Raw genomic sequence first — 17,112 nt, 5'->3', positions numbered from 1 at the left:
GATGGCCGCTAGCCTCCGAGTACTCTTAAGGACCTACAAGGCAGGCTTCCACGGTCAAAGTACTGTCATAGACTTTAAGGGAGTATGTTTTATCTATGGTACTGCCAACCCTTGATCTTCAACAATGAAGGTGTCATTGAACTGGTGAAAATACTCGCCGAGGGTTTAGATGAGTTTCAGCAATCCATTTTCGTCTTCTGGACAAGCTGCAATTATACTGGATGCGATTGAGTTACGACTTGAGGTGTAGCTTAAAGAGACGGATCGTTGCAACGCATCCGTTACTTTCGCAGGTAAACCTCTTTGCAACATTGTGTTGTCTGTTCGCGGAAAAAAGATTTGTGTACAGACATACCTCGACCGTAGGTCGTACATCAGTTGCTAGGCGACGGAGAATCCGCTGCGTCATCCTGGATACGTCCGTCATTTGCCAGTGCCACACACGGTGACGGCCAACATCTGCATTGGCACCACACTATGTACAGGTGTTGTGCGGTTGAAAACATTTAACGGGGACTTGTGTTATAGCTCCAACTGAACTGACCTGAAGGTATAAACAAGTTTAAAAAATGCCGCATTGGTTGTATACAGTATACAGTATTTCTCGCTTTAAAATTATCTGTCTACAACTTTTTACTGAGGAAGATCAGCTGGTTTTTAATCATGGGTAATTTTGTTAAAAGTCCAATGATGAAGTACAAAAGAGTCCAGTTCAGACTCAAATAGCTTCTGACATTTCAGGATCGAATAGGCAACCCTATGGTTACTAGTGAGTACTTTGGGCATGCTTTGCAGTTTTGCACTCCACATCGAAGTAGGCTACATTCCATATTCACCAATATATCATTTGGGAGGTAGTTAATCTAGTGGAATAGCTCGGGACTTAGGAGCCCGAGGTCCCGGGTTCAAATCTCGCCATTCATCAATAGATTTTATCGGTGGTAATGCCGCAACCCTCTAAGACTAGCCTGAAGTAAAGCGTAAAACAGTCCCGAGCTAGAAACTAGCGTCCTACGATGTGAAGGTGGGACATACAAAAATATATTATACTATCGTCGATCTTAACTTATCATATTTTAGAAGTACACCACATACTTTAAGCATACGATTAAGAAATTGCACTAGGAAATTAATCATAAACTCCACTATACAAATTCGTTCCGTACCGTAAAACTTGCCATGTTTAAATGCAAGTGAATCCAAGCTTGCAGAATTCCGTGTTGACTTGTAGGGGTGGTAACTCCTCCCTTATCTCATGATAACACTACGTCAGACCAGACTGTAGGGTTGCTAGTCTCATTATCATATCACCCTCTACTAGCCTTGTCGTGCAAGATCCTTATCTACTCCAAGGTATCCCTGGGCTAGAGCCGTGACCGTACGTTGCACTCCCATAATGTTGCATTGAAATTACACCAATACACCATTGTGGTTATGGTGTTATCTATGTCGCCATCGCACACCGTGGGATTTATGGGATATGCATGTAGTTCCTGTAATTTATATAGGATCTGCCATGGGACATTGATGTAAGTCCCATGCAAGATTGGTAGTCCTCGTCTTGTATGAAGGTTTTCTCGTGGAACCAGTTCGCCATTGTAATTAGAGAGTAACATACGAGCCCAATGAAATCCTTATATATAATACGTGAATGTGATTTCTACGAAACACTACTCCTCCGTTAATAATGGACGGATTTTTACAAACGAGGTGTCAAAATTAAGTATTTTTTGTGTAGACGCCCCCTTTCACAAATTCCTGTAATAAAAGTCTTCGGGCTTTGCCCCACAGGCCATCAAAATCCCAATGTATTTCTTATGAAGAAAAGATTTTGTTTACTTAAACAAACGAATAATTTGTATTAATTACAGCTGTTCATAGTAAACACATGACACACACAAGAGTGTTCGTTTTCAGAGTGAGTTCGTTTTCAGTTTCGATATGGAGTGGAGTGAGTGAGCGTTCGTTTTCAGAGTGAGTTCGTTTCTAGTTTCGATAGCTGGAGTGGAGTGATTGATTACATATTATCTTTGAGTTGACTCTTTTTAGTCAACGTAAATTGTGACTGTTATTCGTTAAAAAAAACTCCTTCAGTATTTTGCAATTTCTCGAATTCGAGCAACAGGTGCACTAGTATTAAAAAATAGGCCGAACTCACCAGGTCTTTCACCATCAATGATGAATTGAACATGGTGATACACTTCCATTTGTAAAGGCAGCATTTCTCGATAACTCATCCTCTTTATTTCCCAAATATATATTTTCCTTCCAGTTAAATTGTTCAATTGCCAAGGCTCACCCTTATGCTATAACAAAATTTAACACTTTTCTGGTAGATTCGGCACACAGTGTCATCAAATGACTTCTTATTCCTGTTTACGTTTTAGAAGCATTTATTCTCATTGCTGAAAGAGCCATAAATATAAACTGAGTCGTAAGAAGTTTCTCTTTATTTTACGTTACAAGGTGTTTGAACCTAGAGACCTCACACGGTGAACTCAACTGTTCGTAAAAGACTCATTATGTAGGTGATTAAGCGTTCTCTAACTCTTTTATAAGGGAATGAATTGATGTTAGTCAAGGATCTGTATATGGCACGTGACTTCGGATACAGTATTAAAACTGAAACTATTCACTTAAACGCCATTACGTTTTGACCGCCGGTCGCCGGTTCGATCCTGAGAAAAGCGTGTAACTTTTTAATGGCTTAAACTGGACCCAGCTGGTCTTAGAGTCAGTAACGAAGCTACACAAGACACACACTCAATTCTACACTCATCCTCCAAACACTTTTGGGTTAAAATACACGCACATAGTTGGCGTCCCCATATCAAATAAATGTGATTATGAGTATGATCTTTAGTAAGATACATTTCAGCCTATCACATTAGTTCACTGGGATTTAAAATAATGCTTCAAGGAGACCTATTTTACCATTTTATGCATGGTTAATCTAGAATACTCTTGATCGCATACGAGTATCCAAGTTTATATGTGCTATTAATACTATCTTGTTAATTACTATACTATCATGCTATAATATACTCAATTACTATACTATACTATCATATAATGTGAATACTATCTTGGGAGAGAGCTGTGTAGTGGTTAGAGCGGGGGACTTCAGTCTCTGAGGTCCCGGGTTCAAATCCCGCCAAGTCACCAATGGATTTTATCTAAATGATAATGCCGCAACCCCTAGGTCTAGCCTGAAGTAATGCGGAAAAAAATCCCAGGCTCGTGCCTAGCGTCCTGGGACAAAAAATAATACTTGTACTGTGGTTCTATAAATCAAGGTGTCGATGAACGATTTTATACCTATATTACTCGTGAGGAGTGAGGACCAAGAGGTGTATATAACAAGTAGGCCAGCTAATCAGAACCTTACGTTTGAAAGTAAGATTAGTCATTTACATCCTAAGGCGAGTGGCGACCGACTGTATACATTTATAAATCAGAATGAACCGAGCTATAAATAGTAGTCGGGTCTGCACGCAATGCATAACGAACGTCCAGCGCCCGGCCTTCTGGCTACTAAATTGTGCATCATGAATACATTATGGCGAAATTGTAACTGTACGACAAGTGTACCAGTCATGTTCTATGCCATTTAACTGTTACACAGTCTAAAAATACAACAGTGGTACATATTTCATGTTGGTGACTTGCCGATGTGGCTGCAGTTATATTTATTCAGTTAAGCCTCAGCACGTTGCATGCTCAAGTAATAGGGGTGAGTTGCATGAACTGTAATGAAAGGGTTGGAATATGTTATTTTATTGTAAGTATATTATTTAGTTGCCAGTATATTAGGTTTTGTATACGTCAAAATCCGTCACGCTATAAGTACAGTAATTAGTGTAGTCTTTCTAAAAATAATATGGGTTACGAGCCTCCAGAATTGTATATTTCCTCAGTATAAACATTCTTTTCTCGTGTATCCTAGCTGTAACCCGCGGGCTTTGCCCCGTTTAGCTTCTTAATTTTCAAGATGATCTCGTTCGCATGGCTCAAGCACGTCCTGGTTGAAGTTCGTTCGCTACGCTCACTCACCTTTAGGTTGGAGCTCGTTCGCTGCGCTCACTTGCCTTCAGGTTAGCTCGTTCGCTACGCTCACTTGCCTTCAGGTTAGCTCGTTCGCTACGCGAACTCGCCTCCAGGTTGAAGTTCGTTCGCTACGCTAATCCTTGTAACTTTAATGCTATTGAACATCATAGAACAGAACCAACTTGTTTAATTGAAACAGCTGTTAAGATTCATTAATTCCATTTCTCAACTTGATGGCAAGTGAGCGCAGCGAACGAGCTCTAACCTAAAGGTGAGTGAGCGTAGCGAACGAACTTCAACCTGGAGGCGAGTTAGCGTAGCGAACGAGCTAACTTGAAGGCAAGTGAGCGCAGCGAACGAGCTCCAACCTAAAGGTGAGTGAGCGTAGCGAACGAACTTTAACCAGGACGTGATTGAGCCATGCGAACGAGCTCACTTATGAAGTAAAACGGGGCAAAGCCCGCGGGTACAGCTAGTTTGTCATAAAGTTAACATGGGAAACTCCAGAGCCACTGGGGCGGAGCCGATTGGACGTTTGGACGTTTATGGTGTATAAACCTATTCCATGAAATTCTACACGTATGTACCAAGTTTCGTGGCAATCGGTTCAGCGGTGTCTGAGTTTATCACTGTTGGCGAAATATACCAACATCCTCTTTTATACTTATAGAAGATGTGGCACATTGTTCTTGCGTTATCGGTCCAAACTCTGATTGTGTTACTTAACATCGTCCTTTTGTAAGATAAGATAGCATCATTAATTGGTAGCTCAATGACAAAAAATGGTATGTAAGCCTGGAGACGAACTCAGGAATCAAACCAAATCTTTGCACAATTAAGGAATCTGAGATTCCAGGAAATCTTAAATGAATACATCTACTACAACGCTGATCTGTATCAAGATGTACGCGCTGAGCCGCGCGGCGGAGTGTGGCCATTTAACTGTGGCAAGGTCACTGGCCTGCTGTAGCATTCAACATTCCATGATCCTGTATTCCCTAGCGGCGCCTGTAGGCCTACACAGGACACTGTACATGCCGCTGATTGGCCGCGAATAGCGATGGCGATCGTACAGTGACGTAATTGGACAACTACCGGAATCTCCGCGGCTGGAACAGTTTGAATTTCAGTCATAGCTTTGGCGACAGTCGACAGTGAAGTGATTATTGAGCAGTTCGAGGTATGGAATGGGATGGGAAGACGCAAATGTTAGTTGCTAACTTCTTCTTCTCTCACAAAATGAAAATATTTCCATTTTTAAATTAGGCTAAATTGTGATTCGTCGTAGATGTCTTTATTACTTATTAGCTTTGAATCGTCACAGTAAAATAAAGTAACGTGTGTTTATACAAAGCAAACTATGCAAAAATACAAACTGAGAAAGTACAAACGCTTTGCTTTCTACTCTACAATGTTACAAAAACAAATAAATAAATAAATAGTTATTTGTGCAACTAGTGAGCAAAGGGAGAAATTGACTCACTCGAGAGAAATACTTACTCACGAGCCGTAGGCAAATGAGGAATAATTTCTCGAGTGAGGCAATTGCACTTTGCACTCGAGTTGCACATAATATTTTTCCTACAGTTACCATTTAAACAAATAAATTGGTAAATAAACGTGACATATTTTTACACAGAAGTGAACTTTTAATATTACATTTAATGATATAAACAGTACAACCAGCTGACCAGCTGATTTACAACCAGTGCTGCCAACGTATTTCGCGCGCATAAAGACCTTGTCTGCATGTTACGCGCTCACTATTTCGTGCCTTCACGTTGCAAATCTGGAGTGAGTGAGACAAAGTAATTAATTTAGCACTGATGAGCGAATTGGCCACTTTGCTTTCTAAAATCAGTGAGAGAACTTGTACATTGTTAGGTAACTGTAGGAAAAATTAAAAACTCCGTTAAAAGGCAAACCAACTACCTACTTTCACAATAGGTTTTTCCCTATCTCAACTAACTCCAAATCTTCAAAAGATAGTCTGTGCATTTATTAATGAGGTATCTCTTAGCACCTTTTGACAATTTAAATGTCTCCTAACTGTGAAAAAATCATTACATTGCCTAGAGACTATGTAATTAATTTAATTTATCCTACATTATAAATTAAACCAGTACCTCAGCTAAATTTTACCAAACATATATCTGGAAAGCTCAATGTAGGTAGGCTAAACACAGTGTAAATGAAATGCAACAAAATATGAGCCAGTTCAGATTTAAATTTCTTTAAACAAATTAGGGTAAATATTGTTCCTGCCAGAAGAGGTTTTGTTGTTTAACCTATTCATAATCAAAACAACAGACTCAAAGACAAACAGGAAATAAGTCCCTGAACTCTTAACCAGTTAAGATTTTATGTTGTTCAATGTTGTTTTGCCCAAAACAGTTTTTTTGGATAGTACCAATGTAAAATATACAAGGATGGTAAGTACAGTATGTGCATTAGGTGCATAGTGTGACTGATATGTAGATGGATGTAGGTTGCACTGATATATGGGTTATTGGGTGTTGTGTCAGCCTACTTCACGGTCGTCATCATGTTAGACATGCACCATGTGGAGTCTTGTGTGTTGGGTAAAAAATGTACACTGAGTGTCTTGCAAGAGCTGAGGAAGAGATGGGTGTAAATAGGCATTGTGTGACTGATGAAAGTTGTATAGTGTTTGGTTTGTACGTTACATTATCAGTATATCGGTATATCTCTGTAGAAAACAAAGCAGGCCAAAGCAAACATCAAGCAGATCACAGTAATTATATCACAAATTCAATCTTTCGCTGTCATTCAAAATACTCCTGGTAAACAATAAATCAACTGGACCATTAGAGTCTTATTTGTACCAACATGCAATCGTTGCGAAGATCTGCCCGGTAAGGAAACAAGTAGGTAATTGAAACATTTAAATTCACCGAACAGCTGAGGAAAGTGGCGGTAATGAAACAGAGAAATAGAACGAGCGGGAAAACCTGATTTGAAAACCTGAACTCCACATGAGTCGATCTCGGAGCAGTTCATTAGGTGGAATCTGGGCTGTAACTCAAATAACTTTATGGAACCAGGTTGCCACTGTAATGATCTGCTCGGGTAAAAAAACATTCTTAACTCGGTTTTGTCAATCTGTCATTCCAAAAATGGAGTTCCTAAGTGACTGTTTCGCTGAACTGTTAAAACAACGAAGAATTACTAGCCACAATATTTTAGTGGGATATAAGTACGAGAGGAATTAATTCGAAGATTGCAAATGATTTTCCTTTTAATTTTAAATGACATTAGATGTATTTTTGTAGGCAAAGATAAAGGGTATTGAGAAAACTTGTATGCAGTAAGTAGCATTCTTTCAGTAATGTTTATAATTTGGGCTGATAAAAAAGGGAAACTAGATCAAGTTTTAAATCATCAAAAAGCTAAACATTCCCCAGAATTGAGCCAGTTTCCTTCTTTTCATTAGGTATAATCACTGTAACCTAACTACCGCTTTTCATAACATTTTCTTTCCATTTTGTGATTTGAGTTGTGCTATGGCCTACCTAACTTACACTCACCCAAGAATAGGAAACATACAGATGACACATAGAAGGAAGGAGGGCATTTAAAAATTCACGTATTGAAATAAATATTATAAAAAAAAATAAACTCAGGATGATTACATTTTGATATCTTTACAGTGAATATGTTTAGTGATATCTTTACGTCTTTAAATAATGAGAGACATGTGTCTGAGTACAATTTATATTCAGAGAAATATTCATAGATCGGTTGGTAATAACGTCCTTTCAGTTGTACATTTTACCCAGTTGATAGGAAATTGGCAGATTATACGTTTTATTAATTTTATAAATACTGTTCTACATCTTATACTTCGCAAGAGGAATGATGTAGAAGAGGTATACTGTGATAGTCAGGTGTAATATGGACTAATGGAGGGAAAACAACAAAGAGGAACACAGTGTCCTACATGTGACAATGGGATAACTGATGATGGTGTCTTTGTATACCTCAACACCAGCCTCATCAAACAGAATGTGTAATGCTGTTAGTTGATTGAACGCACTTTCCTTCATCATTGGTGTATTGTGAATCAATCATGTTTCGGTAAACAGTTTGGTGTAGGCTAAGATACTAAATTCATCAAACAGGAATAAGGGATACAGATTTCAGTTCCAACATATATTTAGCATTACTGTACTTCCATTTGTCACTTAACTCCGTAGTTCTATGCTTATTATTGGTTGTGATTTTTCAAAGAAATAGTAGTTTCTGTTGAACCAACTGGGCTGAAGTTTCACATAAAGTTAAATAATGAATCCAGCGATAAAAATCATACATATTTTGTATTTGTTTACGCCAATGGCATTTTTAAGGAGGTATAGAAGCATTTTGGGAAAGCGGCCCAAACCTGTATGATTTTTAAATTTGATAATGTGTACACCCAAATTTTGAGGAGTTTTTGAAAGTAAAATGTTTACAATATAGGCTAAAGGTTTTATTACCATTTGTAAAGCCAAGTGATACTTTTTCTTAAGTTGAACTTACCTGGATTCATATCACTTAGTGGCTCCATTTTGAAGTTAATGTCTTGAGGACTTGTAAATGAGGTCATCAAAAGGTGTTTAACCATGACATGTCAATGCATATAGTGTTCACCTTGCAATCAGAACACAGGGACTCATGATTGTATGTTCTCCACAGATGTGACGGAGAAGACGTGAGACTGATGTTGTGGGACACTGCAGGTCAGGAGGAGTTTGATGCCATCACCAAGGCTTACTATCGTGGTGCTCAGGCCTGTGTGTTGGCGTTCTCTACCACAGACAGGGACTCATGATTGTATGTTCTCCACAGATGTGACGGAGAAGACGTGAGACTGATGTTGTGGGACACTGCAGGTCAGGAGGAGTTTGATGCCATCACCAAGGCTTACTATCGTGGTGCTCAGGCCTGTGTGTTGGCGTTCTCTACCACAGACAGGGACTCATGATTGTATGTTCTCCACAGATGTGACGGAGAAGACGTGAGACTGATGTTGTGGGACACTGCAGGTCAGGAGGAGTTTGATGCCATCACCAAGGCTTACTATCGTGGTGCTCAGGCCTGTGTGTTGGCGTTCTCTACCACAGACAGGGACTCATGATTGTATGTTCTCTACAGATGTGATGGAGAAGACGTGAGACTGATGTTGTGGGACACTGCAGGTCAGGAGGAGTTTGATGCCATCACCAAGGCTTACTATCGTGGTGCTCAGGCCTGTGTGTTGGCGTTCTCTACCACAGACAGGGACTCATGATTGTATGTTCTCCACAGATGTGACGGAGAAGACGTGAGACTGATGTTGTGGGACACTGCAGGTCAGGAGGAGTTTGATGCCATCACCAAGGCTTACTATCGTGGTGCTCAGGCCTGTGTGTTGGCGTTCTCTACCACAGACAGGGACTCATGATTGTATGTTCTCTACAGATGTGATGGAGAAGACGTGAGACTGATGTTGTGGGACACTGCAGGTCAGGAGGAGTTTGATGCCATCACCAAGGCTTACTATCATGGTGCTCAGGCCTGTGTGTTGGCGTTCTCTACTACAGACAGGGACTCATGATTGTATGTTCTCCACAGATGTGACGGAGAAGACGTGAGACTGATGTTGTGGGACACTTCAGGTCAGGAGGAGTTTGATGCCATCACCAAGGCTTACTATCGTGGCGCTCAGGCCTGTGTGTTGGCGTTCTCTACCACAGACAGGGACTCATGATTGTATGTTCTCTACAGATGTGATGGAGAAAACGTGAGACTGATGTTGTGGGACACTGCAGGTCAGGAGGAGTTTGATGCCATCACCAAGGCTTACTATCGTGGTGCTCAGGCCTGAGTGTTGGCGTTCTCTACCACAGACAGGGACTCATGATTGTATGTTCTCCACAGATGTGACGGAGAAGACGTGAGACTGATGTTGTGGGACACTGCAGGTCAGGAGGAGTTTGATGCCATCACCAAGGCTTACTATCGTGGCGCTCAGGCCTGTGTGTTGGCGTTCTCTACCACAGACAGGGACTCATGATTGTATGTTCTCTACAGATGTGATGGAGAAAACGTGAGACTGATGTTGTGGGACACTGCAGGTCAGGAGGAGTTTGATGCCATCACCAAGGCTTACTATCGTGGTGCTCAGGCCTGTGTGTTGGCGTTCTCTACCACAGACAGGGACTCATGATTGTATGTTCTCTACAGATGTGATGGAGAAGACGTGAGACTGATGTTGTGGGACACTGCAGGTCAGGAGGAGTTTGATGCCATCACCAAGGCTTACTATCGTGGCGCTCAGGCCTGTGTGTTGGCGTTCTCTACCACAGACAGGGACTCATTTGATGCTGCTCACTCGTGGAAAATGAAGGTAGAGTTTGCAAAAGAATTAAAAATATTCAAAAGTGTGTAGCTGAGTAAGTCACTCTCAAAGTTTTCTACAGTCTAAAATCCTAGTATTTTCTCACTTAGTAGTTTTGCTGTGATTGTTGCTATGACGTAAAAATACAATAGCTTGCAATAACTTTTTCATTCAGTTTGGCGATGTTGAAAAGTCTGTATACTTCAGAAATCATTAATTAACATCAGTACTGTGTGTTTGCTCAATTCAACTTTTTTAATTTTCAAATTGGCTGCACCTTTAATATGGGAATGGGATTGATTTGAAAAGCCTCCTTATCTTCTCACGTCCCATTAAAGTTTCCTCCTTCATCATCTGCCCTCTCTTGATCTTTTAATCATACCCTCCCACCACATTTGTACAGGTATTCCTTTAATCTCCTTCCCTATATCCCCATCTACTACATTTCGCTATTAATCCTCTTCTCTAGCATTCTTCTTCAAAGAAAAAAAAAAACATCTAAGTCTTGTTGTCTTGTTTTTTTCTGTTCACATAATAAACTCCTCAACTCTGACTCTTCTGATCTCGATGTGGGTAACTGTGTTCCGCCTGGTATACTCGCTATTCTATACCTAATTAATACCATTCAAAAGCCTAATTTCTTCACATTGTATTCCGCTCTGTTCTCTTCCGTGAATAGTATTCCTTATGTTTGCCAGTAAGTAACTGTTAGCCTGCAATGCTAATAAACAGATCAATCACTTCTAGTTTCATACTTGCACCACTTTACCAAAGGGTGATATACACTCCATGATAATACCTCCCTGAAGGTTATGAGATGCTAGATGTGTAGCCTTGACCACAGAATGGTAGCCATTATGGGATTATGGTCCAATTTTCCTTTCCACTCGCAAATTACCCCGTCTGACCTGCAGAATGATTCCCTCAATTTTCAAGATTGCTTTTTCCCTTCTCAATTGTTTCACTGTGATTCTGTTTGTATGGGTTAATAGAGTACAACAGTGAGTTCAGGTTTTACTGTTAATGGTATTTTTAAAGTTATATTTTTTATATACGTAAGCCACCACTATGTACTTGAGATGTGTAAAAACCCCTAATTGTTACAATTTGGCTCCCCATGTAATATTTTTTTTGGTAACTTCATTTCGAAATAGGGTTTGATTCTACTTATGTTTCTACCACTCAAAAATTGTGTATGTGTAACAAAAGTGAATCAAAACTGAAAAATTAATTTTTTTGGGGTCTAATATTGATTGTTTTTACAAAATTTTGAAATATAAGCTACACCTAATAGTGAGTATTTGAAGCTTGTGTATTGATTGGCTCTGTCCAACAGGAAATCAAACTTTTAGAAATTTAACATGGTCCTTATGTATTGATTTGGTCGCTATGTTGGTTTATCAAAATGCTAACAATGAAAAGGAAACAAAAGAGACGTAACATAAATATGTTTATACAAGCACATTTAAAAGCGGGACAAAAGAAAAGAAAAATTGGAATAATACCAGTAGGCGTATTTTTAAATGATCGAAGAACCAATGTAAAATTTCATTAAACATACCACATACTGTTTTAACAATAATTTAGTAACAAATTATGTGACAAATTCAGTAGTACAATGACTACTGTTTAAAAGAAATCAATTTGTGTTTATAAATTACATTTTTTTAAATGCTTGCTCCGCTCAATATTGCAAGCAGAAAACTTCATTGTACACTTAGTATTAATTATATTATAGATAATGAAATATTTATCAGTAGAGTGAATTTATCATCCTTATTGTTACAAAACAATCATTGGTGCTTGGTAAAATTAAAAACGATCGAAGGGAGCGATGCCACCAAGGAAGGAAGAGGAAGAACTGATCGTGGGAGAATGTTGCTAATTAATGTGAACATGTGGAAGTGCAGCAATGCACAGGAGTGGGAACCTCAACTGACGGTGTTACTTGTTAATTGTACCTCAGACTCCAGGCTTTATTGTTACTAGTTACTCTGACTTTCACTTTCACTCATGAGACCTTTGTCTTTATAGTTAGATTTATATGTGAAAGGGAAGGCAGGAATTTCAACTGTCTTTTCCCTACATAATGAGCTGTCAATTGTTTACTGAGATGGTTTTTACTAGGTTGGAGCTGGAGGAAGAGTAAGCTGGTTTTGCAGGATTAATTTGTTGTTTTTAGAGTAAGCATATACATATTTAGTCCTTTGAAAACTGTACAACACTTTTTTTGATTAGGTTAAATCCAAACATTGAACAAAATGAGAAACGCTGCACCAGCTGATCGTAGTCGTAATATATTTAAAAGTTGCCAACTTATTTTCAAGCGTAAACTTATTACATGCCTAATAAAAGCACACTGTTTTGTGTTGTTTGGTTTGGAATACTGGTGTGCGGAAAAAAAAGCAAAAAAAGAGAAAAAAGTTAGCGGCAAAAGTTAGTAGTTGCAGCAATTAGCAACTTTCTGTGCTATAATCAGTGCAAGGAAGGCCACTTTGTCAGATGACTATAGGGAAACACATTTTTTTTTAAACATACAAGTGAATTTGAGAAGCTTACAAAATTATTAAATACAAAATTGAAATAAAGATGAAGAATCTATTTATGAATTTTTGACAATAAAAACTCTATTTTATGGCTATTGATATTTTCTTTCTCAATAAACATCTACATTCTTTTGTCTTTTGTTTTAGCTGTAGTGCTATCATAGACTAACCAACACAAGTAGACTTCTCATCCTATTGTAAATTTTGAAGCTAATTTTTGGTGTCTAGTTAATGTGAGGTGACACTGATTGTTAGTGTCGACAACATTTTGTTTCTATTATTTTACAGTTATTTTCAAGATTTATGCCTTCCTATTTGGTTAAATAACTATGAAAAGGTTATTGTTTATGATTGGATTGTTTTATTTGGTTAAATGAGGTTTTAAATGACTGAAATAACAAGAAAAAAATTGTAAATAAAACACAACCCCTACAGTGCACTGGACAGAACTAAAAATGGTTTTCAGCTGATCCTTAAGGATGAGAATTCTCATAAGGTATGTTTTATCTGGTATCTTGAGGTTTTGTATTATGTTTCTTAAGTAGAGTGATTGTCTCCAGGTGGAAGATGAGTGTGGGGAGATACCAACTGTTCTGGTGCAGAACAAAATAGACCTCTTGGACCAGAGTGTCGTCAATCCGTAAGTTTTTTAAATTTTCCGTAACATATAGCAAAGTCCCTCCCCTAAAAAGAATTATTAACCTCTTTTTCAAACCATAATCATTAACAGCTCATACATTTGTTATCATATTGCTTTAATTATCAAGGGGAAAACTGATACCTATTCGTTCCGGATCAACCTAACCACTATTTTGGTATTGAAGTGATTTAAAACCTGTGCAAAAAAGGGAAACTAGAGAATGTCCTCAAGACTATCATTGACAATTGTAAATCTTGGTTATCTAAAAAACTAAAATTCTTATGAAACCTGATGTCCGGCCTGATCTTGCAAATGTGTTCAACCTTCCCTGAACTAATAAACTACTAAGGCACACTTTTTTACGCACATACACCTTCCTCTATACCCACACGTCCTATGGCAATGAATCTCCTTAGGGGCCACCCCCTTGCCACAGAAAATTAATAACGGAACACATTTTGTACTGAAGGAGCATTGATATTTACTTCCATTGCTAATAGGTACAACATAACCTATGCGTTGCATATTTTAATATTACTGAATTCGAGGTTGGAGCGACTAGAATAGTATTGGGGAAGTAGGAAACACAGTTCAAGTATTGGATTTGAAGTATTTTACTTCTTTGTGATAGGAGATCTTTGTAGATCTTTATTAATAACCGACGCAAATAAAACACTACCTCCAGCCATTAAAGTAAAAAAGTTGGCTGTTTATTTAGATTTAAAACTCAATAAAAGTGTGGTTGTATTCCTAACCATAGTTTCTCTTGTCTCATTTACATTAATATCAACAATAAAAGCAATTTGAATGGTTTAATCTCCAACCCAGGGAAGAGGCGGACCTGCTTGCTCGTGCTCTAGGCTGTCGTCTGCTGAGGACGTCAGTCAAGGAAGACATCAATGTCAACGCAGTGTTCCGTCACCTGGCCGCTCGGTGTCTGGCAGAGCTAAGGGATCAGGAGGATGAATACATGTTGGGCAACAACGGCATCCACCCTCTCACCATTAGTGAGTATCTTCGTTAATCAATCACTTTGCAGTCAGTATAAGGGATATTTTGTTTTTCCAATAAAATCTATGTAGTAGTCTAACAATGAAATAAATTACATTATCTATGCTCAACAACTGAACTGGGTTAGTTTTGCCTTGGAACTGTTTTGATACTTTACTCATGTGTTTACAACTTTACTAACCTAAGCTAACCTAACCTAATCTAACTTAACCTATCTAACCTCATCTAACCTTTTGATAATACCTTCGATGATAATACCTTTCTGCCGTTCAAAACAGTCGTCCTGTTAAACGTTCTGTCTTTTACACTATTGTCAAAAATCAAACACCCTTCTTCAGATACAAAAACGCACATGCTAGAGGCCCATGTGAAAGGGGCTGTGCAAGGTAAAAAGAGGAATTCCATTAACCAAAAATCTTACTATTCTAAAGTTTTTATAGCGTTGTCTTTTATATATTATTTGACTTACCCTTATTACTGTACTAACAGGCGGGTTATGCAAGAAAGAGGATATGTCTGACAATTTTGTGCAAGTTTGATGGATGTTTGATAACTTGTTGTGCTGACTGTTTTGTTGTTGCAAGTAGGTCAGTGTATTTGGTTCGGTGTTAGTTTTGGAAGATATTGCAGTGTAGGGAGTCTATTATAGTGCTCGCCTAACAATCAAAAGGTCATGATCCTGAAGAAGTCAGTAGCTTTTTGATAGTTTGAAACCGGACCCAGGTGTTCCTGATCATTGGGCTTTAAATAAATGATCCTGGCTAAAGAAACAGCTGATCTTAGTCAGTAACAACGCTACACGGATCATCACCATTCTACACTCATCCTTCACTTAAATTTTGGTTAAAATACACACCTAGGTGGCGTCCCCTTCTTAATGACTGACAATTGGTATTTGAGCTGGAGCTAAAGGTTGGGTCCAGAAAAGAAAAAAAAAGTTTTGTCCAACTTATTGGTTGAAAATTACGTTTTTAGTAAGAGTTTTTCAAATTTAATTATCACAGGCTACATCTTTCAAGTAACAGTGTGAAACTCGATGATAGCACAGGGGTTTGACTAAGTATCATAAATCATTATTGTACTTCAATTTGTTTAAAAAACCTCATGTTCATTTTGATGTGTTTCAGGTGCCTTTGGTCCTCCATCGCCAAATCACAAGCATCACTCAAATGGAACGATTGTTCTTAGGTCAAGTAAACTAAAGGGGCGTAAGAAACGGAATGTTTTCAAAAACGCTTGTAGAATATTATGATACACACTGCCTGTGTTGTAAAGTGTACAGACTGCGATTATACTCTGTAACGAATCCGTCCATTAGACTGTTGTGTTTAAGATTATTTTGTATACTTTTATACTGTAGAATTTAAAGCAGAAATTACGTTTTCATTATATTATTTTTACAGGAAGATCAAACTTTTTACTGAAACTGTAAACTGCCCTGATTAAAATTACTGTTTAGTTTTATACATGTTTAGGGAATAGGATTTTTTAGATTTCATACGTGATTTTAATAAAGTTAGATTGTTAATTGCCATAGATTGTGTTTGATTGAATTATTTGTAATACCTTTGTCTTTAGAGGTAGAACAGCCAAACAAAAGAAACACTATTTCTCTCTGTGAGATGATTTAACATCTAATTTGACTAGTTAAACGTTTGCTACAAGCCTCTTTTCAGACAAAAATTTAACGACAATAACAATTTGTTAATGATACGTTCTGAGAAGATAATGAACAATGCCTCGTCCATATTTGGTAACGGAGGGCGTTTACAATTAATAACAACTATATAGTGTCATTAGTGTGAGAGGTAAACAGTTTAAATATGTAAAAATTGTAAACTAATAACATTAAATTAATCTAATCTAAATGATTATCACTCAATGAATGTATATTATCATTATGTATACTTCAATTTATCACACTATAGGCCTAAACCTAAATCTTTGGCTTAGTAATAATAAGTTTTACTTTCAAGTAGCTTATTGTTTTAATGCCATTGACATAGAAATACAATGATGGATGGAAAAATTTAAGACATCCATTTCGCAAACTATTTCGATTGGTATGTGGTTTTAAAATGCTGATATTTTTATTTGGTATTTTTGTTGACTGTGAAAGCTATGCGAGTTTATTTACTCATAGTTTATTTAACATTTTTTTTTATAACCTTGCATTTGCTTGTCCACATAGACTAAGCGCACGTGCGTGGAACGTTTACAGCAAAGCAAGGAGTGAGCCGGTACAGTACAAAGGTGAACTGTACTGATAAATTTTAGTGGCAGTGACCAGGATCCGAACCCACGACATCACTGCCTTGGGCCCGAAGTCCGCGACACTACCCACTGAGCCACCGACTCACTAAACATTTCACCAAATATATTATATTTTTCAATAACAACAATAAAATTATCTAAATGGATACCAGACAATCGCAGATTTTAAAAGAAGTAATTAACCTGTACAATCTCAAATTTTATTCTATCAAGTA

General features: G+C 38.0%; 1 protein-coding gene across 1 annotated transcript in view; it reads left to right on the top strand.

The window, feature by feature from the left end:
* Positions 1-16,159, top strand: part of LOC129005229 (ras-related protein Rab-23-like) — a 69,397-nt gene extending 53,238 nt beyond the window's left edge. Inside the window, exons 4-7 of the mRNA XM_054434065.1 lie at positions 10,273-10,435; positions 13,533-13,612; positions 14,441-14,619; positions 15,751-16,159. Of these exons, the coding sequence (XP_054290040.1) occupies positions 10,273-10,435; positions 13,533-13,612; positions 14,441-14,619; positions 15,751-15,875 (547 nt within the window). The 3' untranslated portion in view covers positions 15,876-16,159. The remainder of the gene's footprint in view (positions 1-10,272; positions 10,436-13,532; positions 13,613-14,440; positions 14,620-15,750) is intronic.
* The last annotated feature ends 953 nt before the right edge of the window (positions 16,160-17,112 follow it).

This window comes from Macrosteles quadrilineatus, unplaced genomic scaffold (assembly GCF_028750875.1).
Source record: "Macrosteles quadrilineatus isolate MER2022 unplaced genomic scaffold, UCM_ALF_1.0 Scaffold_17__1_contigs__length_3442018, whole genome shotgun sequence".
NCBI lineage: Eukaryota > Metazoa > Arthropoda > Insecta > Hemiptera > Cicadellidae > Macrosteles > Macrosteles quadrilineatus.
Note: the sequence above shows the minus strand (reverse complement) of the source record. Positions and strands in the feature narration are given on the sequence as shown.